Source organism: Otolemur garnettii, unplaced genomic scaffold (genome assembly GCF_000181295.1).
Source record: "Otolemur garnettii isolate 467f Iridium unplaced genomic scaffold, OtoGar3 scaffold00090, whole genome shotgun sequence".
Lineage (NCBI taxonomy): Eukaryota > Metazoa > Chordata > Mammalia > Primates > Galagidae > Otolemur > Otolemur garnettii.
Genome location: NW_003852485.1, coordinates 1,319,954 through 1,347,914, shown reverse-complemented (window position 1 = coordinate 1,347,914; position 27,961 = coordinate 1,319,954). Strand labels below are relative to the sequence as shown.

The 27,961-nt window shown below is 36.3% G+C and overlaps 1 protein-coding gene across 2 annotated transcripts in view; it reads left to right on the top strand.

Moving 5' to 3' along the window:
- The first annotated feature begins 3,936 nt into the window (after window positions 1–3,936).
- FAP (fibroblast activation protein alpha) overlaps window positions 3,937–27,961 on the top strand; it is a 62,885-nt gene continuing 38,860 nt past the window's right edge. Inside the window, exons 1-11 of one of the 2 annotated variants that reach the window (XM_003795141.2) lie at window positions 3,937–4,171; window positions 4,505–4,589; window positions 12,835–12,933; window positions 13,779–13,873; window positions 14,807–14,881; window positions 15,661–15,713; window positions 18,815–18,887; window positions 19,565–19,685; window positions 20,582–20,736; window positions 23,341–23,444; window positions 25,279–25,414. In XM_003795141.2, coding sequence (XP_003795189.1) covers window positions 4,166–4,171; window positions 4,505–4,589; window positions 12,835–12,933; window positions 13,779–13,873; window positions 14,807–14,881; window positions 15,661–15,713; window positions 18,815–18,887; window positions 19,565–19,685; window positions 20,582–20,736; window positions 23,341–23,444; window positions 25,279–25,414 — 1,002 coding nt within the window. In that variant the 5' untranslated portion in view covers window positions 3,937–4,165. The remainder of the gene's footprint in view (window positions 4,172–4,504; window positions 4,590–12,834; window positions 12,934–13,778; window positions 13,874–14,806; window positions 14,882–15,660; window positions 15,714–18,814; window positions 18,888–19,564; window positions 19,686–20,581; window positions 20,737–23,340; window positions 23,445–25,278; window positions 25,415–27,961) is intronic. The other variant, XM_003795142.3, reaches the window with a different exon arrangement.

Sequence of the window (27,961 nt, the reverse complement as noted above, 5' to 3'; positions counted from 1 at the left end):
ATGTAACAACTGTGGTTTTAGAAAGTAGATGAGATTTAGCTTGGTGCCTGTGGCCCACGTGGCTAAGGCGCCAGCCACATATACCTAAGATACACCTAAGGTGGCGGGTTCGAATGCAGCCTGGGCCCACCAAACAACAATAATGGCTGCAACCAAAAAAAAATAGCCAGGTGTTGTGGCGGGTGCCTGTAGTCCCAGCTACTTGGGAGGCTGAGGCAGGAGACTCACTTGAGCCCAGGAGTTGGAGGCTGCTGTGAGCTGTGATGCCACAGTACTCTACCCAGGGGGACAGCTTGAGGCTCTGTCTCAAAAAAAAAAAAAAAAAAGAAAGTAGATGAGATTTGAAATGTAGTATAACCTAAATCGTTTCTCAAAAATATCTTTGATGATGGGTATTTTGATGAATCCCTTAATTTAAAAAATGTCCCTGAAAGAAGTTGTTTTAATTTAATCAGGATTATAAATGTTTCTCTGATCATTGGACCCTGATTCTACCAAAATTGTTACTGAATTAATATTTTGGATATGTTACATACAGAGTGAGGGTGTGTTCTTTGGGGATATGTGTAACAACGTACTCTGAAGATGTAAGAATTGTGCCCATTTTAGGTCTGATGATTCTACTAGCACACCCCTGAAGGGGTCTTACAGTAGAAAACCAGCGAGATGTCACTTAAAAAATGTTTTAAATATTGATTACTTTCAAATCAACTTCAGGAAGTATCACAGAGCAACAGGGCAATATAGTGTTCTTGGGTCCTGTTAGAATCTCAGGCAAGTTATCTAATTTTTCTGGGCTGTTTCCTATCAATAAAATGAGTTTTGGTATGAATTAAATGAAATAATGTACTAAAGCACTTCATATGTAACAGTGAACAAGAAATGTTTATCAAATCTGAAGAATCAAATGGGCAGGCTTTTAGGAATTTTTAGACTTTTTAGGAGAAATTTTATATATTAAACAGCATAAAATTAAGACTTACGTTGGCTTCATTCATGCCCTCTTACCCCTTACTTGTCCTTAAATAATTTGTTATAGCTTTTGGTAAATAAATGGATCTGACTTTCTTTATCTCCTCACCCTAAAATAAAATGATATCCTATATATGCTGTCAGTCAGCATGGTCTTCCACTGACACTCTAGGAATAAATAGCTGACTGTGTTTCTGGGGAAACATATAAATCAAAATCATTTTCAGCATTTATACATTGGTATAAATGTATTATGTATTTATACATTGGTATAATTGTATTATGAAATAATTCCCGTAAGCTCCGCTCACAAGCTGAGGGTTTATGTTAGTAGCTCACTTACTTAGCTTACCAGGATACAGGACATTCCAAAGTAAGCCTTATGGGATCCCTCTTTGAATGAGCTCAGCTGATGAGACCCTACTATCCCAATTCTTACCCTTAAATGTTTACATACCAAAGCCATCCTTTCTGGTTTTACAGCATTTTAATAGAGCTGCTTTCTGAGATCACTTTCAGTCCTGACAAATTTTAGACTTGAATTAAGGTTTGATGTGTGTCCTTTCTGGCCCTCCTCCCAGGTCCATGCAGAGTTCACCAACCAATGAAGGCACTCTTTTTACTAAACCAGCTTCAGGCTCATTCTCGGCAAGCACTTCAAAGAAGCAAAAAGAAGCAAATAGGTAAGAATTTACCTGCCATGCTTGGTCTAGACTTTAAGCTCCTTGAGGATACAGGCTGCATCTGATTTATTTTTGTTTCCCCCTCAAAAATGTTGACTAGATATCAACTAACTGTATGTGTATAAGAATAAAAACCAATTTTTTAATGTTCAAAAAAAGTTAGCAAAAGCATTTCCATTTTGACTCCAAAAGAAGAAAAATGCAGTAAAGCTGTTACAATATTTTTTAAAAATCCAAATTTTAAGAGTCCTTGTTTGGATGAAGATTAGAAAATGCACACATTAGCCCAAAGGAATGGACATGCATAACTCTGTTATAAACAATACCTCCCTAAACCATGAAATCAGATGGAAAAACTCTTGACATTGTTATTTCTGTAGACAGTCTCATTTTTCTTAAAACAATTCAAACCAGTAAGAATTTTCCAGGAGTTACGATTTGACTCACCCAACCTTCCAAGGAAAGCACAAACAAAATTTAAATAAACATGTTTCACTCTCATAATTTTTCTCCCTTATGAACAGTTTCAACTTAATGGTATCCCTCTTAAAGTTCACCAATTTCTCCACACAGCCTGTCAAATAAGTCTCTGTGGGCACCCATGCTCAGCTACAGAATCCTACTCAAACAGTCATATCACAATATATTTTTAATTGCTAGAGCTGATAAGTATGTATTTTAATTATACTTTAATCATTTATTACAGTTTTTCTGCAGAATAGAAAGTCTTGGAAATCACCCATTAAAAACTACCTGTAGACTCTGGGGCTTTGGCAGGCTGAGACAGAACTTCTGAGAACACGCTACATAAATATTCCGAAGAAGGCAATTAATCTGAGAGAACTCACACAGAAACAGTCCATTTGGGACCTGGCTGACGGTTTTTATCTTGGATTTGAAGATTTTGCAATCGCTTGGAGTTATCTACAAGAGGATACCATGCCTTGGATATCCTTCCTAAAGATTACTTCCATTTGTAAAGAGATGGCTCCACCAACTAGAAAGGAGGGTGCTCCTCCAGAAGCCGCCACGGGTACATTCTCTGCCAATAAGTGTTTAATGACTCATTTTCCTCAACAGAGTTTTCATAAGGCTGGAATTCAGGGAGGGATGTCTAGAGAATGTCTGAGAGGAAGTTCATAAGCCACTGTCCTGCTCTTTGCTGGAGAAAGCATCTCCTGACAGCCAGACCAGTTGACTAAGAGCAAATAGCAACAGACTTCAGTACCATTTCCTCATAACCTTTCATGTATAATCCATGAAAGGTCGCTATGAAATTTGTTTTAGTCAGGCTGAGGACATCATAAACTTCCCAGAAGAAAATTATTAGTTAAAAAAAAATAATAATAAAGTCACAGGAGGTTAACAACTGTGTTTATGCAGAACCACAGAATCTATTCAAGGGAATTGCATCGAAACAGGCAGAATGCTCCAAGAAACTGTTTTGTGTGTGTGTGGTGGGGGGTTGGGGGGTGTTTAATTCAGTCATCCATTTTATTAATCTGTCAAGACGACCAATTGCTTTGGAATTGTGTAGATTTAGCCAAAATGAAACTGTACATAAGACTTACTTCTCTTGTCAGATGCTTTTTTTTTTATTTATTTTAAAGTTTTTTGTAATTACTAAATGTTCTCCTCTCTCTCAGAAGATATTCTGAGAGGAAAGCAAAAATATCACTCTTGCAAAGCCATTTCCATTCTTCCAAAGGTCTGCTGGTAAATTATTCTTACTGATCTTTCCATCTTTCTAGCCTGTGCATACACACCTAACCCATACTAAATTTCACCAGATGGCATTTTATTTCTTTAAAGTAAAGCAGCCGTGGGTTTAGACAGTTGAATTTTTAAACTTCTGTATTTACTGAAAGTGCATATGGTGCTATATGGACAAAGAAATTGTGCTGAAAGAAAAACATTTCTGTCTGCAATACCTCATAATCTCCCAGAGGAAGAAAAAAAGTGCAGTTATAGGGTGTATTTCTCACAAAATCTTGTGCGACTTCCATGTTCTTCCCCTATTAAAAATTAGATACATGCATAATGTGCATACGTGAAAGTTTCATTATTTTAAATTCATCTTTGGGTTGCAAATAGGAAGGTTACACAAGACCCAGTAACTTGCCAAAGGAATCCATGAGTGATTTCTAGAAGAAAATGAAACATGAGCCTAAACTTGTAAAAAAAAAAAAAAAAAGAAAAGAAAAACCTCTGTATGTCAACGTAAGCAGATGTTGGTGTAGAATTTACAAGGATGAGAAGGCTATAAAACCTCCCTTGAGCCACTCGCAGTTCATTTGAGGGCCAAGAACGCCCCCAAAATCTGTTTCTAATTTTACAGAAATCTTTTGAAATTTGGCACGGTATTCAAAAGTCCGTGGATAGGAAAAACCTTGTCCTGGCTTCAGCTTCCAACCAAGAAGACAGGCTTGCTTCTTTTCAACGGTTTTCACAGATCCAGTGACCCACGCTCTGAAATCAGAATTAGCTAACTTTCAAAAACATCTGGAAAAATGAAGGTTAGTATGTGCAGCCTCAGGTGCCGCTAAATAATCAGGGTCGCCTACATTTAACGTGGTGATCGGAGTTTTCTATTGTTTAGAAAATGAGGATTTGTATATAAGCATTTACTTCCTGGAGTCGGCTGGGATTAGGAAATTGCTCTAAGTATACTAAAGAAACATTTGTCCCTGCAGAAATGGAAGAATTCCAGCAATTATAGCCAGATCAGTGGAAGACAATCAAAAGCTTTGTGGGGAGGGAAAAATAGGATTTCAGTGTAAACAAAAATCTTGCCATTTCAACTATTTAGCAGGAAATGTGTATATGCCTAACTTTCTTATTTTATGTAGACATGGTTAAAAATTGTATTTGGAGTTGCCACTTCTGCTGTGCTTGCTTTACTGGTGATGTGTATTGTCTTACGTCCTTCAAGAGGTAAGCACTTTCTCTGATTTACTCTAAATGCCTAGAATAGCTTGGAAAATGCACTAAATGCGTGATCACAAGTGGTTGAACATTTCATAAGTGCTAATGTTCCAAAGTAAGTCTGTTATTTCTAAGAAGACATGTAAGCTCACAGATAGGTTGTTGTGCAAGAGCCGAAATACTGAGGAATTTAAGGCATGGGTGGGAAGAGATTTACACTGTTATTTCAGCAACAGAAAAACCTAAAGACCTCTCCGTATCACCCCCACACCCCCTCCAAATATATGCTAGATACAAGCTTTGACAGGCCTTGAGAGACAGTATCTTTAACTAACATTGCTTTTCATCATTAGGTTTGTTTCATGGAAAGTAAAATGAATAAGAATGGAAAAGTTAAAACAGAACTTACAGAATTTTTTATTACAGAATCATCTTTTCCAAAATCATGGGAGGAAATTGAGAATAGAGATCTCAGGAATATCTGTATGGAAAAGTGAAATTGTTCTAGAAGTAGTAGCACTGAACAATCACATTAGAAGACTGAATATTGTTGATCAAGCATCATAAACCGGATTCTCTTATAAAAGGCGTAGACTGACACTGATCTCATTTTGCTGAAAATTAGGGGATGCCCTGAATTGATGTTGGAGCCAGTCTGAATGTAAATTAAGACTCTGCTGATGGATAATTCAATGATATTTGGGGAATTTTTTTTTTTTTTAATAAGAGTGTTTATGAAGAGAAGCTTAAGCTTGGAAAACAGAAAGTAAATACAATAACAGGCCTTGTGTCTTGGGTCTAGGCATTGGGGAAAATTTTATACCAAAAAATACTAAAAGTTTATGATAACTGATGTGGGAAATATCTTTGCTTAAAATTAAATGATAGTTTAGGAAGATTAAAGACACAACCTCAGCTAAAGGATGTGTCAGTCCTGAATGGCTGTTGCTTTAAAAGAATAAAACACAGAAAAACATTTTCAAAAATTGAAAATGATCATAGGATTCTCATAAAATTATAAAATAAATAGGCTAACCAGTAAGCTAAAGGCTGGCATCTTTAGTGCTAATTTTTAGTCTTTATTTCTGCTCTCTGCCAGCCCAAGATTGTTTGGGGGCTATTGAGATAAATGCGGTGTATAGGCCCATATCTTTTACAGATTTTAAAATTGTTTCAGACCAGGCTCTCAACTCAGTGATTTTGGAGCCATAGTTCCTATTAACCCTTTGAACACCCAACCACTAAAGATTAGCTCCTGATTTTTAAAGAAACCAATGGTACTTGAATTTGACACTCTGTTCTCTCAGAAATAAATGTTCTTGGAGCTAGAGTGTGTAGATTTTATTGAGAAGCTGCCTCTTTGTCCACAGGGAAGGACTGGATTGTACTTTGGAATTTGATCTATAATTTCTAATAAGAAATATATCACAAATCATATTTACAAATATCATATTTACAAATAGTATGTAAGTATACATACACAGACATTTGTGTAATTACATATAAGTCCAGTCCTTACCTTCTTTCCAAATTTAGGTATGTATAGCATACACACAAATAACATCATTATAAGCAATGTACCACATACTAGTCCTACCACATAGTTTTCTGTTTTCAACCAACACAATAACTCTCGAAATTCTTTTCTGACAAGGTGAAATTAAACTTGAGAAAAATTTTAGTACACATTCAAAAATAGAAAAATTGCAAATCAGATGAGAACTGGTTTCTTTGTTTTGTTTTGTTTTTCTTTCCTCTTTCTTAAACCATTCTCTTTCTTTACTACATGTGCCTAAAAATTTCTTAAAATGTCACCTACATGGCTTGTAAATGGCATGAGTCATTCCCCTATCTTCCTGGGCAGAACAAGGGGAAGAAGCTCTCCTTCTCTAGAGTCAGTGCCACAGGCGGCCCTGAGGGCAGGTGCAGGCGCCTCCTCCTTCGGATTCTCCTCCTTTCTTCTCACACCTAACTCTTCCATCATCTTTAGGCCAGCCTGTCAGGTCCAGTCTTCACTCGCATTTGCCCAGTGCTATGAAAATAGGATCTGAGGTGGCAAAGCAGGAACAGGAAGGAGGAAAGGGAAAAAAGAACCCAGAGAATTCAAAGTCAAGTGAACTCCTACTTAGCCTGCTCCTGCACCTCATCAGAAATCCCATTACCTCCCATTTATCTACCTTAGGTGCCCTGGGATCCTTAGCCCAGCCTTTTATGTATCAGTCTTCTTTTGAGGAAGGTAAGGACACACTTAAGAAGCATTTATTCATTATTGACATATAATGTATAAGTCCCATTAGCTACCTGCCCACTGTTGTGCCATTGGTACAGCCATCTGGATTTCCCTTCAAAAGGTGGAGAAATACAGATCCAGTGTTTTGTGTACCCAAAGGTGCGTGGTCATCACCATGGATACCTGAGAAGGGTTTCTGCCATTTTCCACTGGATCTAAGTAAAAGAAGAAAGTTGAAGGCTTTTCCAGGAAGGGAGAGGGTCCCAGGAGAACCAGGCTCAGAATTAAAAGAGTTTGGAGGAATTAAGCAGGATCTAAGAAAAAAATATGAATGTGTAGAAATGAAATGAGAATGATGCATTTAGCTCACTTACATAATAGCCAATATAAGGAACAACTTTGTTTAAAATTTCAAATATGCAGCATTTTAATTTTTTCCCAAAATGGGAAACACACATGGGTTTCCACCTCTCGGTCCCAGGCTGTCCTCTTGGCTTCAGCCTACATCCCTTCAGTGACCTCTTTTCTCTCTTCTACCTCCATTTACTTTTTCTCTCTCTTAAGGTTCTTCCCAAGCATCACTCCTCTTTCTGTGTATAAATTTGGGGGGAAAGGTTCAGAAAGGTCATGGGCATAAAAGAACTTTGGAGTTGGGTAAATAAATCAAGTTTGCAGATTATATTTCTTTAATTTTCACTTGTATTTTTAAATAACAGAAGATGAAACTTGGTAAATTCTCTTTGAGCTTTGCCAAATCCCAAATAAATTTAAAAATAGTCTAAGTCTTTAGAGAGGTAGAAAACTTGCAGCCTTGGGGCCACATATGGCCTTCTGGATCCTTGAGTATAGCCTTTGACTCAATCCAAATTTTACAGAATAAGTCCTTGGGGTGGCAGGGGCATTTATCTCAGACTTCCAAAGAAAATTCTATTACTGAAGAACGTTCAGTCATAGAGATACCTTGAGAAAAACATGTTCCAAAGCTCAGGAATGTGGAATAAGGATTAAAAATTCTTAAGAACCAGAGATAACCAAACTGAGCCTTAAAATATGCAATAACTAATGCAGTAGACACCTAATGAACTGATCTTTTCATAGAAAAGTTAATCAGATATTAATCAGTCTTTTAAAAATTTATTTTCCAATATATATATAGAGAAGAACTTTTTTCTTATTTCTGGTATCCTTATAAATTGACTAAAATTACTTAGTAAAACCCAAATAACTTATTTTTATTAACCTTTATTTTTATTAATAACAAAAAGAATAGTCTGGTTTAGTACCTAAATTAAATAAATTTTTCATACAGGTTATATTTTTATGTTTGGTGGAAAACCAATGTGTTAGGATTCTTTAAATGAATAATATAACAACTGTATGTCCAAAAATTAGGTAACTTAGATGGAATACAAAAATTTCTAGAAAGATACTAATTGCCAAAATTAGTCATGTAAAAACTCCCCCATTAAAAAATAAATCATAGTCATCATAGTCCCAGACGGCTTCACTGATAAATTCTACCAGACATTTATCAATCTTTCACAAACTTTTTCAAAAACAAGAACACTTCTTCAAGAATACTTCCATTGCCCTGATGCCAAAACCAGACAAAGATGTCACAAAAAGAGAAAATTACAAACCAGTGTCTCTCATGAATATAGAAGCAAAAATTCTCAACAAAATACTAGCAAGCCAAATCCAGCAAGTGGGATTTATCCTAGGAATACAAGGTTGGTTTAACATTTGAAAATGAATTAATATAATAAACCTTATTAATAGAAAAAAAATGACAGAAACCACATGATCCTTTAAAAAGCTTACAGAAATGTGACAAAATCCAGCACCCTTCCATGATAAAAACACTGAACAGACTAGAAAGGAGAAACTTTTCAACCTGATGAAAGGCATCTACCACAAAAAAAAAAAAAGTCAGGGCTAATATCACAAGAAAGATTCAATACTTTCCCTCTAAGATCAATAACAGGACAAGATGTCTTCTCTCCTCACTTCTATTCAACAGTTTATAGGTCTAACCAGGGTGATGAGGCAAGAAAAAAAAAAAAAAAGAAAAGTATCCATCCTGGAAAGGAAGAAGTAAAATTATCTCTAACTGCAGATGGCATAATCTTGTTTACAGAAAATCCTAAAAAATCTACTAAAAAACTATTATAGATAATAATCACCTTCAGGAAAGTGCAGGGCATAAGATCAATATACAAAAATCACTGGTATTTCTGTACCAGTGGTTCTCAACCTTCCTAATGCCGCAGTGTATTTTCGTTGTTAAAAAGGGGTCACAACCTACAGGTTGAGAACCACTATTCTATACATTTTCAATGAACATATGCATAATTTTTGCGATATTCGACATCACGCAGATAAGCAAAATAGGTCTTAAGTAATCTGCACTGTGGCCCAGAGGCCACAGGTTGGACACCCCTAAATAGAGGTTTATTTAAACCCCAGCTTTGCTATGTCTGAGGAAAGTTAGTTACTTCTCTAGTTTTCATCTCTTAATCTGTAAAGTGGTGTTCATAATAGTACTTGTTGCAAAGGGTGGCTGTGAATATTTAGCACATAGTCTTTAGTACTTGTAAGAATTTAAGTAAAATATAACACTTTCTAGTACAAAGCTACTTCACATCGATTTTTTGTCAAAGTGGTCACTAGCTTGTAGGCAGTATATTTCCAATCCCATTATTTCCTATTCCTGCCCCCTGTGATCCTCACTCCTGAAACAAACATGACCAGAGATGGGATGGTTGGAAATGATACCTTCTCACAGATAGAATCTCTACAGAACCAGCAGAAGGACGTGTGGTGTGCCCGAAGCCCATGCCACTTTCACTGGAGTGGCCTCATAACCAACCATTCCAAATCAAATGCAAAAGGGACAGCTAAAGGACCCGCCAGCCACTTGTGTGCCCACTTAACAAAACATATTTTTCTCATTTGGTTTATGATGAATATAAGCACTAACATCAGATGTCTCTGCTCTGATGCTTAATTCTAAATTTTCAGGAATAGACAATTGAATGGCAGGCACAGAAATAGAATCCTAATAAAGATGAAGTGCAAAGTTTTAAGAAAGAATGAGAATAGTGAATCATCATTTGCTTGTGAATCATTTCTGTGAATTGTAATTTCTTGGATTTCTAATTGAAATAATTTTCAGCTTTGCCATAATAAGCTGAAAATGCAAATAATTGAAGCATAGCTAATTAGAGTGTTTAAGCAGTATGCGAGTAACTAAGCCAAGGATGGGCCAAATCGAATTTAAGTGCACTCTCAGGAATTAAGTGTTAATCAAGTAAGTGTCAGTTATGTGTAGAGGAGTGATATGCTTTGAGAATTAATTTTACTTCTGTTCAACTATTAGAGTTTTAGGTGCCAAAGCTAATCTTCCAAAATCATCAAATAATCAAATTTCAATATGAAAACATTATTTGCAAAGAGACATGAAAATCCATCTATTCATCCAATGATTATTAATGGAATATTTGGCAGGTGGTGGGAACTTATTTAGTGTGTTTGTTGCTGTGGAGAATTATCTTATAATTGTACATACAGACACACATTCAAAACATTAGAAAACAATGATTCTAGTGCTTTCTCCAAAATCTCACTTTAATCTGGAGCCCAATCAGGCCCCTTGCCTTTTCTCCACGTTTCCAGAATCAGTGGAAAGAATGGACCTAAATGGAGAGTCCATTTGCAGGCAACGAGCAAGATCCCTGAATAGGGGCAAAAACATGAAAGGACACCACTGACATTCCTTGAAAACCGTGGCCAGCACTTAGTTGTGTGGAATTTGTTTTCCATGAAGTGTTAGCCCCACCCACTTAGCAGGAGATGACAGTCAAGGAGGGAATCCACTGACAGGCCCTGGAATACATTGAATGGAAAGGATTTGCTGAAATAATTAAAGTGGGACTTTTGCAAAAGAATCTTCCAGCGACTTGGGATAAACTAAAACTACCAAGACACCGTCCCCAGAGATCTTCAATCAGTAGCTTTGAGATAAGTTACTAGGAATCTGATTTTATTTTTATTTTTATTTTTTATCTTTAGAGACAAAGTCTCACTTTGTCACCCTCAGTAGAGTGCATGGCGTCACAGCTCATAGCAACCTCCAGCTCTTGGGCTTAGGTGATTCGCTTGCTTCAGCCCTCCGAGTAGCTGGGACTATAGGCGCCCGCTACAATGACCAGCTATATTTTTGCTGCAGTTTGGCCGGGGCCAGGTTTGAACCCGCCACCCTCGGTATACAGGGCTAGCACCCTACTTATTGAGCAACAGGCATTGCCCAGGAATCTGTTTTTTAAATAAATACTCCAACTGGATCTGAGGACTAAATTATGATGTAGATAAATATTAAATGAAGGCATGTCGAGGTAAAAAGAGTATATACATGAAATTTACAACATGGATCAGTGGGTAGAAAGGGGAAAAATAATCAGAAACAGGTTAACACAAAATCTGTCGAGTTCAATTATTTTTTCATCTAATGAATACTTGATATGCTCCCTCCTGTGTCAGGCATTGTCCTAGCTGCTGGGCACATACAAGTAGAAAAAGACTCATGGATAGAGACCTATGTCTTATAAAGTCATTGTCTATATAAATGGAGATTTTAAAATTTCATGTTCAATAAATTTAGATAACTGTTGAGAAAGCAAAGGGCCAGTGGTATCTTTAAAGTGCCCATGGAAGGCCATTTCTGTTGGAGATTGCTATGGTGGTCAGAATTGATAGTGTAGTGAAACATTACTCTATTTATCACTTCCCTATATGTACGAAGGATCAGAGCTTGGATCAAAAGTTCTAAATAAACTTTTTTTAAAATCCTATTTCTATTCTACCATGTGACCTAATGCAACATCTCAGAATAGATATACTATTTTATTTATAAACATGTGATCATTTTCAACAGGATGAGAAGAATGCTTAATTTAAATTTCTCCCTTTAGGCTCAGTGCCTGTAGCTCAAGCGGCTAAGGCATCAGCCACATACACCTGAGCTGGCAGGTTCGGGTCCAGCCCTGGCCTGCCAAACAACAATGATGGCTGCAGCCAAAAACTGGCCGGGTGTCGTGGCAGGCACCTGTGGTCCCGGCTACTTGGGAGGCTGAGGCAAGAGAATCGCTTAAGCCCAGGAATTGGAAGTTGCTGTGAACTATGACACCATGGCACTCTACCCAGGGTGACAGCTTGAGGCACTGTCTCAAAAAAAAAAAAAATAGCTAAATTTCTCCCTTTATATTGGGAACAAATTCAATTGTACCCAACCTGACACCAACATAATTGCACTGTCCAAGCCCTGGCTACATTACACATGAGATAGCTTACAAAGATATTGTGAGGTTAGGAGTGGTTATCCTATTCCACCTCTGCCAAGAACCCTATTTCCATATAAAAGTAGCTGGCTCATCACGATATGCTTTTCATACATTTACTCACCACTCCTCGGGTGATTGCAAGGATTATTCTCATTATGGCAATTAGTAGTACATTAATACGTGTTCAAAATTGCTTTATAGATGTTTTGAGTCATACTAGGACATATGCTAAGTTCTCTATATAGGATTTCTGGCATTTATAGATACTATGCATTGATATAAAATAAATGAAGTGATATGAAATATACTATTAAGTATAACCTTTCTGGATCATCTAAATTAGGGAGTTAAAAGAATAAACGACTTATCCTTAGAATCGTTTTGAGAAATCTGGTAAGTACCAAGATGCTTTTTAATGAGGCCCTTTCAGCAACTCTCACTTTCCATTTACCCCTCCAGTTTTCCCTTCTGGGCAATCAACCGACCTTCCTAAAGCCTTGTTATCCTACCTACAGTAAAAAAAATATATAATACTGCTAATAATGGTAATTATTATGATAATTGTTAAGATAGAAGTTAAGCAAACACTTAGCAAAAGAACAGATTAAGACCAGAATTTATTTGCATTCTTAACCTTCTTTTTTTTTTTTTTTTTAACAAGAATATGTTTCCTTCTCCCCCAAAGTTCACAACCCTGAAGGAAATACAATGAGACCCCTCACACTGAAAGATATTTTAAATGGGACATTTTCTTATAAAACGTTTTTTCCAAACTGGATTTCAGGTAAATGGATTATTTCTTTATCTCTTGGGGATTTTTAAAAATGTATTGTTTTGTTTTCACTTTAGTGCCAATGCATCTCTATAGTAGCTGAAGGCAAATCAGTTGATCAATAGCGATGAGGCCACCAGGAGATTAAACAGAATAGGAGATTAAACAGGAAATACATTGTTGAATAATTTGAGTGCCTGGTGCAGCTTTTGAGAACTGAAGGTATGCAAATATTCAGGGCAGGTTAGGAGAATTTTACCAGAAAAGAAATTCCATGGTTAATCTGGAGAATCTGAAAAATAGACAAAATCCCATTCTTACCACAAACCCTTTAAGGATAATTACATTGTTATTTGCATATTCTTTTCAAGACAGAATGTTATCAAATGTCTAATCAAATAATAGATCAACGAAGTAGTTTGTGACATTTTAGTTGTCTATTTCAGTGCCACTAAACAAAGTTGAATATTATTTTTTCCTTGGAAAATGACATCTAAAGTGTGTTTTAAAATAAATCAAACACAACCAAAATGTAACTTATCATTTCAAAAGAAACGTACCATTTAAATTTAGCTTATCTTCTTCATAACTCAGAGAAAACAAAATTTTATTCCGAAGCACCCTGGATTAGTTGGAATTGGGCTGCTGCTAGCACATACGGCATCTTTGTGTGAAGCAGAAAAAAGCACACTTTCCTCGTTTCCACAATCAATTTATTACCTTGAATCTGACAAAGCAATATACACTGGATGAGTAGGAAAAACAAAGTGGGTCTGTGAAATAAGAGCGGGTTTTGCTGTTCGAAATGTATTATTTTCTGCTAAAAGATCAAGTTTTGTTTTCTTTCTTGCTTAAAGGACAAGAATATCTTCATCAATCAGCAGATAATAATGTAGTCCTGTATAACATTGAAACAGGGGAATCATACACCATTCTGAGTAATAGCACCATGGTATGTATCCGACGTCATCTTCCTTCTCAGAAAGCTTTGCCAGCTCTTCACCCAAGGACAGGTTTCAAGCCTTAACACTTGATCTGGACCTATCTGTCTTCCCACCACTCTCTCCCACTGAAGTCCTCCAATTCTCTCTTCGAGTCACACTAGCCTATAGTCCTTCCTTCTTTTGAACCACCTGGCAGCTTTCTTCCTCCGTGGAACTACTAGGGCATAAGATGGTTAAAAACTCAGTTCTTAATATCAGGCAAGTTGCTGTTCACATCCTGGCTTTGTCACTTACTAATCACTTACTAGCCTTGTGACACTGGGTAAGAGTCTACACTACATCAATCTCACTATGCCTCCGTTTCTTCTGCTGTTAAGTGGGAATAATAATACCTCTTAGGGTCATATAGGAATTAAATAACAATTGACAATGCCTAACATAGAATAAATGCTCTATAAATGGTGCCTAGGATAGATGGGCACATACTGTTCTGCTCTCCTGAGCTCTCAATTCTCCAACTTTCTCCACTCTATAAGCCTACCAGTCTTTTAAAACCAAGCTCAAATAATACTCTTCTGCTCTGTGCAACCAATTATCCCATTTGGATTCACTCATTTCCTCCTTAATGATTTTGCAATGCTATTTTGAATCCCTTTTATACTGTTTTCTAATTCATAATACATTACTCCTTTACAACTTTGACACCCTAAGTTCTTAAAATCGCATGTTATGTCTTATCTATTACATCCTCCCTCCATAGTGTCTGATAAATTTCTTTGTAGGCAGAGCATAAATATTTTTAATAGTATTGAAAGGATATGTATGTTGGAGTGTATCCATGATATACCATTCTCTTAGAAGTACAAATTTACAAAACTAGAATTTACATGGCTCTTGCTGTTATTTTCTTTGTATTCTAATCAATTTCTTCATAATTTCAGAAAAGTATAAATGCTTCAAATTATGGCTTATCACCTGACCGGCAATTTGCATATCTAGAAAGTGATTATTCAAAGGTACCAGTTATTTAATTTGAGTACATCTGATTATATCTTTTACTAATCCACGAGTTGGTTTTTGAAAAGTAAGATAAAGTCAGAGTCTGTCTTTATCTTTAAATGTTCAGGCCTTGGTCACTAACAATCTTCAGAAGGACAAGTTTTTGTCGAGTTTGAAAGCCCTTTAAGAATTAGAATCCAAAATAATACTTGCCTCATTCACTAACCACAACACAAACATGCTTAATGAGAAGAACAGCTTTGTTCAAGAGGAATTGTAAGCTAAATATTTCCTATTCATTTTCAAATTTTCTATTATTTAAAGACTATACTGAAAGGCAATCATTGTGTAACAAAACCATATGTTAAATATGTTATTCTCTCACCCAGTTTTAAAGGGTATCATTATAGTGAGTTATGAGAGTACAGAGTAATCCTTATAGCCTGGAAAATCATAGTGGTTTTACTTCAATACAGGTAAAACATAAAGGGAAAATTCCTAGGAGAGAGTGTATCAAAGATAAGCTTTTTATGTTAGGAAATGTCTTTGGGTATGCTTTTTATGGAGCGAGGGTTGAATCATTGCTGAGATTAGTTCTGGAACTCAGACAAACAGCACTAAAGTCCACAGTAGAACTCTTTAAATGAAGACTTGTTTGGAATTGAAACGTATTCTTCCTAGTGCCTTGTAAAAGCAGTCCTTTTATAATTTTGACCTTTGAATTGGATGATATGTGATTATATATTATTGATGCAAGGTTTTTAAAAACTGTAATTTGTCTCACCTCTTTTGACAGCTTTGGAGATACTCTTACACAGCAACGTACCACATCTATGACCTTAGGAATAGGTAAACCATCAACTCTATTCATTAATACTGCTTAAACCTAATACCTAACCTTTTTATTCCAAGCTGATTTGAGGTTAAGACTACATTACCTTGTTCCTGATCTTAGTTTCTACTAAATTTAGATGATAGATAAATTGTGACATAGGTGCTACTTTATTGATATGTATGTCTTAATGATTGAACTATTTACTGTTAAAAAAAATTAAATCTATATTTGGGTAGGCCAGTAGTTCTCAACCTTCCTAATCCCCAACCCTTTAATACAGTTCCTGTGGGTCATGACCCACAGGTTGAGATCCTCTGGGGTGGGGTAGGTGAAGGATTGAAGGAGAGAATGCTTGGCAGAAGGAAGAGTATTTAAGGTCCAAAGAAGAGGGAGAGTATAGAATGTTCAGGAAACTCAAATTAGGTCAGTTTAGTTGAAATTGGAGGAACCTGATGACTGGTGGGAGGTGGTGTAAGGTTGGGAAGTGTCAAATAATGATGAAGAGACCATTAAAAATAGTTCAGATCTCTTTCTGATGACAATAGTGAATCACTCAAGTGTTTAAATGGGAAATGACATGATCAGATTTGCACCTTAGAAAAATCACTCTGGCTAACTGTGGATAATGAATTGGTTTAGTTACCCTCTTTGATGTTATATAAAAGGGGAAAATAATTATGTGGCTTAAAGAGGTGTTCAAAAAATTCTTCTAGTCTATTTCTCCTTTTGTATAGCAAAAACACAAAAATTCAAACAAATTATCTACTTGGTTGGAAAGGAATAACTCTGATCTTCTTAAATGATCAAATTAAGAAATAGGAAGTAAATCTAAATCCATTTAATGCATTCTGAATTTTTCTCCTCTCTGCATCCACATTTATCCCCAAATTCAAGAAGTATTTATTGAGCAACTGCTATGTGAAATGCATATGTGGAAGGGATACAAATGAGCTGAAAATGCCAGCTCTACTCTCAAGAAACCTTTAGACTAGTGAGGTGGGAAGGAATCTTAGACTTTCAGTACAATTTCTTAAAGCCTTGTGTCCTTGTTTTCCTTTTAATTGTTTTGAAATTCTCTATTTTGAGTTTCCCCAAATTGAACAGCAATCCAAAAGAAGAGGACATTTAACCATGATTAACATTTGTTAATTGTTAACATTTTAATCATAGTTTGTAAAGGCTTTATAACCTAGAATCACACTATACAAGGCAGTTGTATAATGCAACTCTATAGGAACTTCATAGTCACCCTGTATTTTTAGCTCATCTACATTACATTGAACCAAGACACCGTTTTTATTTTGCTTTGTTTTGTTTTCTGTACGACTATCTAATTTTCCAGATTTTTTTTTTTTTTTGGTCAGATAAATGCAGCACAATTTAGTAAGTGAGGGACGACACATTTGTTGAGATTCAAGGCATGACTTAATACTACTAATTCCTTGAAAGACCCTCTGAAAATCTAGCACAGAGAAAATAAAGATAGTTGTAGTTTCAACCTAGGTAAGAAACACTGAGATGATGATAGCCTTTGTAAAGCGTCCTCCCTCCTCTTCCGTTAAGTGAAGCATCCTCCCTCCTCTTATCCTTAGTGACTCAGAAAACACAAGAAGTGGCAGTTGTGGTGTCTTGCCAGTCATGACAAGACATGCACTTAGCTTTTCAGTTTAGGGCTGTCTACCTGATTGCATAGACAAGTCCACCACATATGGAGAACTGAGACTATGTCATAGTGTCAAAGGTAACATGAACCACTGGCTTGAGACAGAACTGTCAACCAGGTGAAGAACGTTTTCTCTCTGGGTCATTGCCGGGCTGTGACCTCTCAACTCTTTCAGTATGTTTCCCACCGCCCAGGGGCCTAGTGCTCATACACCGCCCTCTGGTGGTGGGGATTCCCACTGCACCACCAGTGGTCGCCATCATTCTTTCTCTAGTCAAAACTGTGCCCTGTTCTTTCCCTACTTGCTGCAACTTATATCCTATTACCTAGTAAGTTAAATCAAGGTAATGCATGTTACAGATCTTCACATATCCAAGTGTTAAAAGAATGGGAAAGGTTGGAATGTTAGGCACGTGTCAGGTCTAAGTTGCAGAGATTTTTTGAGGGGGTAGGTGAGAGTCTTTCTTCAGGCTTTTCAAAGTATACTTGAAGGCAGGTCTCATTTTGCCTTTCCATAAAAACAGTCTTGATGAAATTATACAATCTTCAAGAAGGCAGAGGTCAAAACTTAAACATGGCGTCCTATTACTTTTTAACACTTAAAAAAATCTGCATACACCCTTGTTGAAGAACTACAAAAGCCCCACAGTGCAAGTCATTCATTTGAGTATTTGTGGAGTGACTCCAAGCATTAAAGTGAGATTTTCGGCCAATAGAATATTTGAAATTTCCCCATGGGTGGAGGACTTTGCAAGCTTAAGGCATACTGCCTAGTATACGATCCATTTTTCAGTTTAGCTTGAGATCAGATGTTCCTTTCCTTTTCTGATTTCAAGTCAGATCCCTGGAGAGATTGTCAAATGGCATCTGATTTTCAAAAATTTGAAATGCATATGCGTTCACAGAGATGGGGATTGTGAATGAGAATGTGGATGAGCACATATTAAACTTCAGCCCAATTATAGAATTTCAGAGTTGGAAGGCACTTCAGTGACCATCTCAGTCTGGTGTGTGCAAATTTTACAGTCCCCGGGGGTTTAAAAGATTGGAGTTTAACTTGAGGTCTGCCAAGTATTAGCAGTGTCACCTTAAAAAGTCAAGTGTTCTTTCTACACTTCATATCTATTTTCTATAAAATTAGAGGGTTCTATTAGATAATCTTTAGAGCTGTTTCCAATTTCATAGTCTATAAGTATTTAATACATTCATGTCATTATAATGGTCAGAAAACTGAGACCCAGAAAAGTTAAGCGACTCTCAAGTAACTAGTGAAAGAATGGCCAACCATCACCCACGTCTCCAGTCCTAAGTTCCTGTTTTTACTGTGAGGTTTGTAGACGCAGAGGGAATGATTTTTAATTTGTATTGTTTGTTTATTTTGTTTGTTTGTGCAGACTTTTTTTGGCATTAAACAGCAAGGTTTGTTGTTTTTCTTTCTTTCTTTCCTTCTAGTGAATTTGTAAGAGGAAATGAGCTTCCTCGTCCAATTCAGTATTTATGCTGGTCGCCTGTTGGGAGTAAATTAGTAAGTGTTTAAATTTTTGAAGTGTTTAATCATGTAAATAAAAGAGGAGCCATTTGATTTTGGCCTTTGTTAAATTTCCCTGCCTGAAAGAAAAAAAAAATACATTCATGACTATTTTAGTGGTTAAAAATGGGAAGAGTTTTGATAAATTGAAACCCATCTGAGAATTCCGCAAAATCTCAAGCTCATGGATAGACTTCTTTAAATATCGCAGTCAAAAACTTTATCCTTATACTCAGCCAGAATGCGTTGTGCCAGAAAGCTCAGGAAAAATATGGTTTTCACAAGTTTCCCAGACTAGCTTCAGACAACATGAAATTTTGTCCAAGCTCTTATTTAAGGACTCTAAATAAAGATTAGATCTGGCTAGCTATTAATATTCAGAGATTTATTCAACTTTCTGTCAATATAGATAATTATTTGGGGGTTATAAAACAACCAAAAAAGTAGTAGACTTTATGCTTTATTGGATACAGATTTTAAAAATCCTAATTGATGTTAATGTGAGTTGGTTGTGTTCTTTGACCTATTAAAATGTTATTCTAGTAGTGAATCTCTTTTGTATCTGGATTTGCATTCTTTTCAAAGGCATTAGGGGGATAATTTTAAGAAATATATGCCCTTCATTGCATTTGCTACGGAATTTCCCCTATTGACTAACTTACCACCACTTCTAGGCATATGTCTATCAAAACAATATTTATTTCAAACAAAGACCAGGAGATCCACCTTTTCAAATAACATATAATGGAAGAGAAAATAAAATATTTAATGGAATCCCAGACTGGGTTTATGAAGGTAAGCTATATTCTTTTCTTACTGCTGTTGTTTGAAGTCTTAAATTTAAAGTAATTTCATACATTGAATAAGGTTTTGATGAGCTGTATCTTATTTCAATGAACAGGAGCATTTGTGAAAGATGTTATTAAGCTATAAACAGGGCACACATGTTTTCAGAAGACTGGTAGAATTTAATTTCATCAATATTGCTATGTAGTAGTAGTAATGACTTATATTTCAAAAGGCATACCATCCTCAGGTGTTATGTTAGTACATTTTTTCTTATTTTTTTTTCTTCAGAAAGAAATTTTTTTTCAAAACTAAACTGTTTATACGTTAAATAGTTTCTATTTGGGGAAACTATTTTTAGTTTTTGAAACTTCCTTGATTTTGTCCTTATTTGAATTCATGTAGAATCCAGGACTTTACTTTAAAAAAAAAAAAAAACTTATCATCTCTGTCTTTATAAATAATGCATATATACAACTAAACTCACTCTGGGTTTTTTTGGTGTTTTGTTTTTTTTACTATTTCCTGGAGATTAATTCAACTTTCAATGTTTTTGTCTCTCTGTAATACAATTACAGTTTTCCCAGCGTTGGCTAATTTAGGTGACTATAGAAACCAGAAGCTGCCCTGAAAAGAAAAATTAATTATTGCTGACATGTTTATTGCTTATTTAAGAAATTAAATTTCTGATTAATGTCAATTTCTCATGAAACTAATTGATGTTTGATATGAGGTTAAATTATTCCTCTTAACTCAGATTATTTTTCAATAACCAAAGGACAACGTATGTCATGGCCACACTAAAAGAATTTATTTCCATCAATACATAGCGATTTAAATGTATTTACAATGATTTTTTAAAGTAAGGTGTAATTATAATTAATAGGCTAGCATTTATTTTTCAGAGGAAATGCTTGCTACAAAATTCGCTCTCTGGTGGTCTCCTAATGGAAAATTTTTGGCATATGCAGAATTTAATGATACAGATATCCCCGTTATTGCCTACTCTTATTATGGTGATGAACAGTATCCTAGAACAATAAACATTCCATACCCCAAGGTATGTTGAATATTTTTAGTAAATGCTTTCATTTCCCTGGTGTCAAAATGAGCAACCGTTGCCATGAATGGAGGTGGGATCAACAAGTTTGGAGGCTTCTTATCCTTGTGCATTGTAAGGCAAACATTGTACTGTGCCTTATTATTTATGTGGACATCTGTTGCTTTGGACATCTGGTTGTGCTGGATGAAATAGTCTTTGCAAAATCCATTGCAGAATCTTTGAAAAACATATGGTCTAGATCATGGAGGAAAAACAAGCTTAACTTAATTTTAATTTTTTTCATATTTCATGCTCCAAATTCAGGGTAAAGTTCTGTTTTGCAATTCCCTCTTGAGTTCTCATGTAAATGCAAACTAGAATGTAAAATACAAATGCTGGATCTGAGGTTCCTGTCAGGTAGAGGCAAGCGTGAGTTATGGCCTTTCCCTGGTAGCCTAGGTGGGTTATATTTGTAAGCCTTTGTTTTTTCCTTGAGGGAATCAGACATGGTGTCATCCCAGAGTTTCTTGCACATTTAACATTCTAGAGTTCTTATCGTACATCGTTTTTATTCAGTCTCATGTCTGGAGAGAGGAGAACTAAGTATGCAATAGGAGAATGACCAGGTCTCAGTGAAGGAGCACTGGATCCTAATTTCAGTTTAGACAAGAATCTGAAAAAGTGAAATCAAATCATAAATTTACCTCCTGCTCAAGGAAACATGTGATTTTGGAATGCAGTTTTTTTGTTCTTTGGTCCTCACTGTTCTTAATCACCGAGGTGAGTACTGCCATGGACAGCTACAGTGACAAGATACAGCATACACATGAACGGATTCTGATGCAAGCCAGAGTGGCCATAGAGAGAGAAATGGAATCACAGAAAGTCTATACTGATGTAAAGTTATGTGAGAAAAGGCAACGGATAGGAGATGAGTGTGTAGATAGGATATCCCGCAAGAGTTGTATAGAAAGTCTGGGCTTGGTATTTGGGACCTACCATGTAAAAGAACTCAGATCTTTGGGAGGGTTTGTGGAAGCAGAAAGAGATGAGGAAACCCAGAACCAAAGAGTGACTGATGCCCGTAGCACAGTAGTTACAGCGCTGGCCACATGCACCAAGGCTGGCAGGTTCAATCCCAGCCCAAGACAGCTAAACAACAATGACAACTGCAACAAAAAAATAGCTGGGCACTGCTGTGGCAACTGCCTATAGTCCCAACTACTTGGGAGGCGGAAGTAAGAGAATTGCTTAAGCCCAAGAGTTTGAGGTTGCTGTGATTTGTGACACCATGGCACTCTACCCAGGGTGACATAGTGAGACTCTGTCTCAAAAAACAAAACAAACAAACAAACAAAAAAATAACCCCACAAAGAATGACTGACACTGACAGGGAATTAGAACCCAATTTCTCACATTTCTCTGAAACATCTGGCATTCAGTGGAGAGGTAGAATAATTCCAAAGAACCCAGCTAAACCAGGGGTGAAACAGGGAGGTCCTAAGAGAAACGAAACACTTCTTTGGATGAATTCAAACAGCAATGAGTCATTCACTGACGACTATGTATCTAAATTTTGTGAGTTTAAATTTTATTACAACTGTAAGATTTTCTTTTTCTACAGTAAAATAACAGAGGGACTCTAAGAAACTGTTTAAGCATGAGCTACACTGTCAAGTAAATTCTAGGCATACAGTAGAACAGAAAGCACAAAACAAGGAAAGTGTAAATCCCACGGACACTTTATTTGGAGGTGAGCATTTCCTCCTCTTGTGGATGGTCGCACTAGTCATGCAGACAGCTAGGAAGCTGATGTTTGGTGATTGTCTACACAAAATCTTATTGCAAAAGCAAAATGTATCCTCCATTTATTTATTATTTCCACTCTCCTCCCAAACCGATCTCCTTCCTCACTCCCCTGAGCACACAAAGACGTTACTGTTAATTATTATTAGTAATCAATGATGAAATTGAGAGAGATAATTGAGTTACTAATGAAAATGAGAAGACTTTGTCTCAGAAATCAAAAAAGAAAATAGGGATCACAGACTTTTTCATATTGAAATCATGTTTTCCCGATAAATCAAAGCTCTCTCGTTAGGTGTTTAAAATATGTACTTTCTGGCTCGGCACCCGTGGCTCCGGTGGCTAGGGCGCCAGCCACATATACCTAGGGTGGCAGGTTCAAGTCCCGCCCAGGCCCTCCTCAAGACAACAATGACAGCTGCAACCAAGAGATAGCCGGGTGCTGTGGCGGGCGCCTGTGGTCTCAGCTACTTGGGAGGCTGAGGCGGGAGACTCGCTTGAGCCCAGGAGTTGGAGGTCACTGTGAGCTGTGGTGCCATAACACTCTACCCAGGGGGATGGCTTGAGGCTTTGTCTCAAAAAAAGGAAGAAAAAGAAAAAAATATATACTTTCACTCTGCTTAACACAACATCTGTAATTGCCCGGCAAGTAAAGTTGAAATGAAGTTCCTAGTCCTGGCATACATAGAATGTTTTCGACAATAATATATTTAATATTATTAGCTTATAAACATATATATACATTTCTAAAGTATCTTCAAAACATTGGTGATAACTGAAATTTTATGAGCTTATATATCTCCATTTTCTTGGCAGGCTGGGGCTAAGAATCCTGTTGTTCGGATATTTATTATCGATACCACTTACCCTGGGCATGTGGGTCCCATGGAAGTGCCAGTTCCAGCAATGATAGCCTCAAGGTAACTAACCTCAGATGCCCCCCAGCTTTGAAACTAAATTTTAAATTTTAACACTGAAATTTTTTACTCAGGGTTCATACTCTTTTCTAGTGGGTTTATGACATGCATGCGAGAAGCTAAAGAAGTGGCATGTGAAGCTAAATACGTACAATGTTAAAAATAATGAGCTCTTTCAATTTTTGTTAATTAGCTCTTTTAGGCATTAAGGGTGACCACGGTGGTCAGTCTAAGTGCAGCTTTCCTCAGATGTAGAGACATGAACTTGGGACCCACAGGCAAGATAGTAAAAGTTATATACATCCCTCACCTGGCTTCATCCAAGTCTGGCCTACTTTCTCTCAAGGCAGGGTTTGTGGGGCTGTGTGTGTCACGTGTGCATGATAAATAAGAGGATAAGCTAACCTGCTGTCAATATCAGTGTTTTCACTAGGAAGTGGTCTATTCTCAATTATTCGGTTGTGGGGTGGTCTGTTTGGAGATTGACTCTAGGCAGACAGGCATATGAAACAGTTCTGCTCCCCTACCATGAGGTCCCATGTAGATCTTGTTTGATTAGTCCTGATCCCAGTAACCTTCCAGCTCCTTCATCAATCCTTTGTGGTCTATCTGGTCGAAGGGAATAAGGGGAAGGTGTTCCTGAGCTCTGCCTGTCAGGCCTCCTGACTACTTTCCAACACCTAGTGGGCCAAGGCCTAGGTCTTCTCCCCGTGCCTCCTAAAGGACACTCATCCAGGACCAAATGGTTGATTAGCAAGAGGGAAAACAAATCCCCATCAAAGGCATTGGAGACCTCTGCTGGACCTTGCTGGGATGAACCCACTCTTGAATAAGCAAAAATAACTTTAAGTTTTTGAATAATCTGCTATTTCTCACCTTAATCTACTTGATAAAAACTTGACTGAATACATCATATTTTTAAAGTGTCATTCTCCTTAGGTGGCAAATGGCGTGGTGGAAAGAACACAATATAAGTCATCAAGAACCTTATTTGAGTATCTGTGCAATATTAACAACACAGTAGTAACCACTAACATGTTTTGAACACATTGTGTAGCGAGCGGGTGCCTTAAGCACTCCCACCCACTCTTCACAGCAACTTTTAGAATTGGTGACATTATTATTCCCATTTTATATAGAAACAAAATAGTTAAGCAACTGGCCTAAATTACACAACTGGCAGAACATAAATCCAGGATATGAGCCTGAGACCTGGCCCAGCTCTGTGGTTTCTTTCACACTGATGTACAAAATTCTGTGGTTCATTTTACATTGATGTATAAGAGCCACGTAATCCTTGCTGCTGTTCACTGGCATCTAGTATGTGCTTAACTTCATTTGAGTTACTTTCTGTAATTCACGGCATATTAGCCTAAATTTCAATACCTGACCTAAAACTCTGCTAAAACTCAGCTTCCTACACCAACTCAACTGGTGACAAAAATGGTCTTTTCACCACACTTAGCACTCTCTCAACTAATTAAAAAATGGAAGATGAGTTTACTTCTGCAAAATACCCAGTTTAATGCTTCTTCTCTCGCCCCCAGATTGACCAGTAGCTTTGGCCTTATGTCTTAAATTCTTTTGTAAGATTTACAACTCCAGAAATGGGGAGAAAGCTTAAGTATGAAATAATTTCATTAGATGAATAAACTCTTTTTAAAAAATCAACAGACAAATTTAAATTTTCTCTCCAGAGAAAAGAAAGTTCTGTCTTCCTTACCCACTGAATTATTCCATAATAATAAAATACATCTTCTGGAAAATAAAAATTAAGAAATTATTTGAATGTGAAATTGGCTCATGGTTGTAATGGTCTGTTCTCATTTATTTGCAGTGATTTTTATTTCAGTTGGCTTACATGGGTGACTGATTACCGAATATGTCTGCAGTGGCTAAAAAGAGTCCAGAACGTTTCAGTCTTGTCTATATGTGATTTCAGGGAAGACTGGCAGATGTGGGATTGTCCAAAGGTAAGTAGGGTATATTAAAGCCACAGATGTGTGTTTCTGAAGATGAAGACACAATGGTGAGGAATAATTTATAGCTAACATTTTATATTTTGAAGCCAGAATTCTGCATTCAACTCCTAATTGCTTTGCAAAAAAAGCACTATGTATGTTATCAAATAGGATACCTCTTATTTTCTAGAATAATGCAAACTTTGAAATTGAATAATGAAAAGGACTATGTGATATTAGAAAAATCAGGTAGCTAGCTCTCAGCTAGGACTGCAATACATCCTTTTGAGATTATAATGACATAAACAGTCCAAAAAAGCAAAACAATGAAGCAGAAAACATAAGATGATCCTATCAAGGAAATAGATTTCTTTCATAAAAAAGAACCAGAGAAGAAATGCAAACATGTTCTATGCAGTGTCAAAAATAAAAAAATAAAAATTGCAAAAGAAATATTATTTTAAAAAGCCAAATATTTTTATTTTAAAATCAGAATTAAATAACTAAAATCATGACATGAAATATTAGATCAAATTATCCTGTTACCTGGTTATCTTAGGAGAATGTCCGATATGTGCTAATTTTGGGGGGGAGGTCCTCTTGAAAACTAGGCACAGATTTACTGTTGAGTTTTGTTTCTATTGCTAATCCAAACATACTCTGTTGAAATAATGAGTCAGAAAAATTACTTCACCAATCAAAAAGCTTTAAACTAAGCCTGATCTTAATTACTCATATTAGAAACAAAGAAATACAAAACATTTTCTTTAAATAGGAAATTTGATGGGTACATTTCCTGAGACTTCTAATTATGAAGAAATGTTTCATTAAACCAAATATAGTGTAAACCTAATTTATAAAGAAAGAAGAAAAGCAGAGCAATCAAAGTAAATTACTAAGTTTCATCTAGAAATTAGGACATTATGTTTTGCAAGGAAAAAGTCATATGAATCTGTTTGGAAATACGTCAGGACTATAATAGTCAACATTACTCAGGCTAAAAATATTTTTTTAAATCACTACTGTGTCTGTGAGAGGCTTGACTAATTTTGATGGAATATGCTAGAAGCTTATTTTTATCTTATTTATATTTGATATACAAAGCACAAAAATTTTGGCTTTAATGCAATATCATAGGCAAGGAAAGGATAGACTAATTTTGATTATGCTAATTAATTAGAATTATTGGTCTGATTACTCAGCCTTGCAGTGGCTGTATCTTTAACGTTGTCATTGAATTTAAGTATTAGGAACTATTGCTTTAATTTTATTAGTTTGAAAACTATGAGATTTATCACTTAGACACACTTTTTAGCTCTTAAAGCTAGAAATTTCAAATCTGTGATTGCTTTGGAATCTGAAATTCTACTTTATCAAAATCTGAGACAACTTTAATCCAAACTGACAGAACATTTAAGATGCTCATTCAATGAGGTGTGGAAGTCCCTGCAATATAAACTTTAGTTTTACAGCCAGAAAATAGTGATTAAATTTAGATGATCATGTTTGAATAACCTTAAGATTTCTAAACACCTCTGTCTCAAAATAGTCTGATAAATACATGAGACACATTTTCAGATTTGAGACTAAGTGTTGAATTTTCCAGCAACAACACTCACGCATTGCGTGAGCACATGTGCATGTGTGTGCAAGCATGCACTTTGAAAACAAATAATGTTTAAGAGGAAGTGACCCAGCAACATTTTATTCATGTTGGAAGTCATACTCAAAAAAGAGAAGCAAAGAAACTTTCAATAGTTCCTTGTAATACAGTTATATTAGAGAGATTTACTAAGAAATTTATAGTTAGGGGAAGAAACATCTTTTATATTATTCTTCCCCCTCTGAGAAGGAGATTAAAGTTAATTTTATCTTTATGCCTAAAAATAATAAATCAAAAAAGTTTTGCTATTTTTTCAAGTCTTGTCTTACTTGTTCTCTCTGAGGCATTGGCCTATTCCTCCAAAAGAAAATTCAAACTATGTTCTTAAAATGTGTTGTTTCCCTGCCTTTAATGACACACACCCTCTCATGGTTCTCTTCTACTTCAGTGACTGTTCTTTTCCTTTCCAGCTCTTCTTCTGACTTCTCTAGAACTCTTATTATTCTCCAAGTTTATATATTTGCAAGGTAGGCTAACTGCTATAACAGCAACAACAAAGCCTCTTATAATTCAGTGGGTTGAGACAGTAGAAATTCATTACACATTCATATAACCATCCACTAGTGAGTCCAGGTAAGTGGGGTCTGGTGAAGGGTGGGGCATGGGGTACTCTGCTCCATACAGTTATTCAGGAACCTAGGCTATAGCATTTCTGCTAACTTCATCCAGAGGCTTTTAACACTATTCTAAAGTTATTCAAACTTAACCATCAAAATCCAACTGAAGGGCACAAAAAAGAATGAAGGAGGAAGTGTATGAAAGGTTTTTGTGGGCTAGGCCACGAGGTACCATAGGTCATTTCTGCTCACATACCATTGGCTATAACTTATCATATGACCATGCCCAACTGGTGTGGAGGCCAAAAAGTGCAGCCTGCTATGGTGATGGCAAAAAGA